Source organism: Alternaria metachromatica (genome assembly GCF_023757995.1).
Source record: "Alternaria metachromatica strain BMP 0045 chromosome Unknown scaffold_17, whole genome shotgun sequence".
Taxonomy (NCBI): Eukaryota; Fungi; Ascomycota; class Dothideomycetes; order Pleosporales; family Pleosporaceae; genus Alternaria; species Alternaria metachromatica.
Genome location: NW_026055508.1, coordinates 490052 through 492277, shown reverse-complemented (window position 1 = coordinate 492277; position 2226 = coordinate 490052). Strand labels below are relative to the sequence as shown.

At 57.5% G+C, this 2226-nt stretch overlaps 1 protein-coding gene across 1 annotated transcript; it reads right to left on the bottom strand.

Moving 5' to 3' along the window:
* Window positions 1-565: 565 nt before the first annotated feature.
* On the bottom strand, window positions 566-1879 carry J4E83_007176 (uncharacterized protein; the record flags this gene model as incomplete). Its single annotated transcript, XM_049334081.1, has 1 exon — window positions 566-1879. The coding sequence occupies one exon, from the start codon at window positions 1877-1879 to the stop codon at window positions 566-568; it is 1314 nt and encodes a 437-aa protein (XP_049186892.1).
* Between the last annotated feature and the right edge of the window lie 347 nt (window positions 1880-2226).

Genomic DNA, 2226 nt, shown 5'->3' with positions numbered 1-2226 from the left:
GAAAAGCAGGTCACGGGTCCCGATGAACCACCGAGACGTGCGTATCGCCGAGCGACCTCGCGCGGCCAACCTTCCCATGACCGACTTGACTCCTTGGTCGAGAAACTTGCTTTGACGATGTCTCGCGACCAGAGATATCCACGACACGTGCGACCCCATGTCGCGAGTATCCGCAGCCAGATCCAACGGTGCGGGCTGTGACGTTGTCCTATACCAAGACCAGGAATTCTGCTCGATTGGCGGCTCCACTAGAATCCGCGAGCGAGCGCGCGCTATGCCAAGGCAGGTGATGCGATCCTCGGAGACTCTGAATCCGGGATCGTCGAGCTTGACAGGGCTGCATGGCGCGTCTGCCAAAGACCAAGGATCGAATTCCTGCCTGCACATTTGCGATGCGCTACGTGGGTGGAGCTCGACACGACATGCTTGCATGCATGCATGCGACATGCTCGTGTCGTGCTCGTGGTGAACGTGTCGAGGGTACCGTACCGAGTGCTGCGTGCATGCCCAACCCAGCCTGTTGACGCAACAAGACGGCCTGATGAAATTGCTAGCCGTAGCGCATTCACGCAGCGGTAACGGGAGTCCATCTAAGCGGCACACCGCTTGCGCCGTGAAGGGAAGGTGCTTTGCTAGACCCAGGCTTTCTTGGCGGCAACCAAATACGCGCCTTGCCGACGGCCTTTGTGTCGAGCTTGCCCACGCGGCGCATGTTCATTTCGAGCACAATGACACGTAGAAAGTCGCTATTCTCGCGTGGCTCGCGCTGCCGGACGGTAGGTGCGTCGGTTGACAGGACGCGTCCTGCTTCGGAAAAGGGATCCGTGGAGCGACTCCGGCGCGACTTTTGTGATCGCCCTCGGCGTTCGTATGTCTGCATTTGGATCATCGGCGCGTGGGGTTCGGCGTCGGCATCGAGGGTAAGAGAGTCGTGTAAATGCATTGACAATTCAGTCGGTGAGATTGGTGAGGGCTGTGGGTTGAGGTATCGTCGCAATTCGGGTGACGGCAGGCCTTCGACGTGTTTCGGTCGCATCTCGCTTGTGTAGTTGGGTGCCAGCAACGACCGAGTGAGGAAGTCATCCGGCGGAACGCTGGGAGCTGTGAAGTTGGAGAAGGACTTGGCGGCTGACTTGAGTGCTTGGAGTGATGCAGTCAGGTTTGACTTGAATGACCTGAATCGTTCGTTCGAAGGTACTGGAGTGACAGTCTCGTTGATGTCTGTCGCAATAATGTCCTCGCATTCGTCCGGGCCAAAATGAAGCAGTGGATGGTCCAAGACACAGTCCTCCTTTGGTGGTGAAGAGACAATCTTCTCCCTGCGCTCTGGCAGTGACTTTCTGCCCAGGGAATCTGGTGTACTGAGATTGTCCCAATGCGACGCGAACGAGGGGTCTTCGAAGTCCAGGGAAGGCGGTAGGGTGGATATCGAGTCGCTCGAGATGGACCTAGATGTCAGGAAAGAGCCCTTCTCTTGCTCCATGCTCAAGACGCTGTTGTACTCATCGTCCGACTCGTCCACGCGACCAAGGAGCAGATCCATGGGCGAGCCGACAAGTGAGGGCGGAGTGTCGGAATCGTCCTGCTTCCACTCCTGTATCAACTCGTCCATGGATATCCTCCGTTCGGTAGTAGTGCGTGGTCGTCGGCGGGTGGGCATCTTGGGGATAGCGGTAACGGCCAGCAAGGCTGCAACAGCCGGTGGTAATGCTTTCGCATCGTGGCTCTGTGAATTGCGAGACGGTCTGCCTCCATTGTGTCCCCTCATTCTCACAGTCTGGATTGAAGTTGCCGACTTGATGGGCGTTCGGGGAGGAATAACGACGGGCTGTGACATGGTTGTAGCCTCGGTATGTGAGAGGGACCCGTTCTTATTCATAGATTGCGTGTTGGTTCCCACAGTGACTGGCATGACACTTCTCGGAGAGGGACTGGATCGCGTTCGCGTGCCCATCTTTTCAGGCCTGGAGCGGGAGGTGCGTGAGGATGGCGGAGACGAGTGCTGGAGGTAGGGAAAGGACCTTGGCGAGTACATCATTATCGTCGGCTTGGGCCCTGAAGGCGTTTTCCCCGTGACTAACAGCTGGGACGATCCAGGTACGGCTGGTGCTGGCTAGGCTGGATGTGACGTGCGGCCGTCGGATTTCTTTACGTTATTGCTGGTTGGCGATTGGACGGGTCTGCAAGGGCAGGTCGCGGGCGACATGAGACTACAGGGTTTACGTG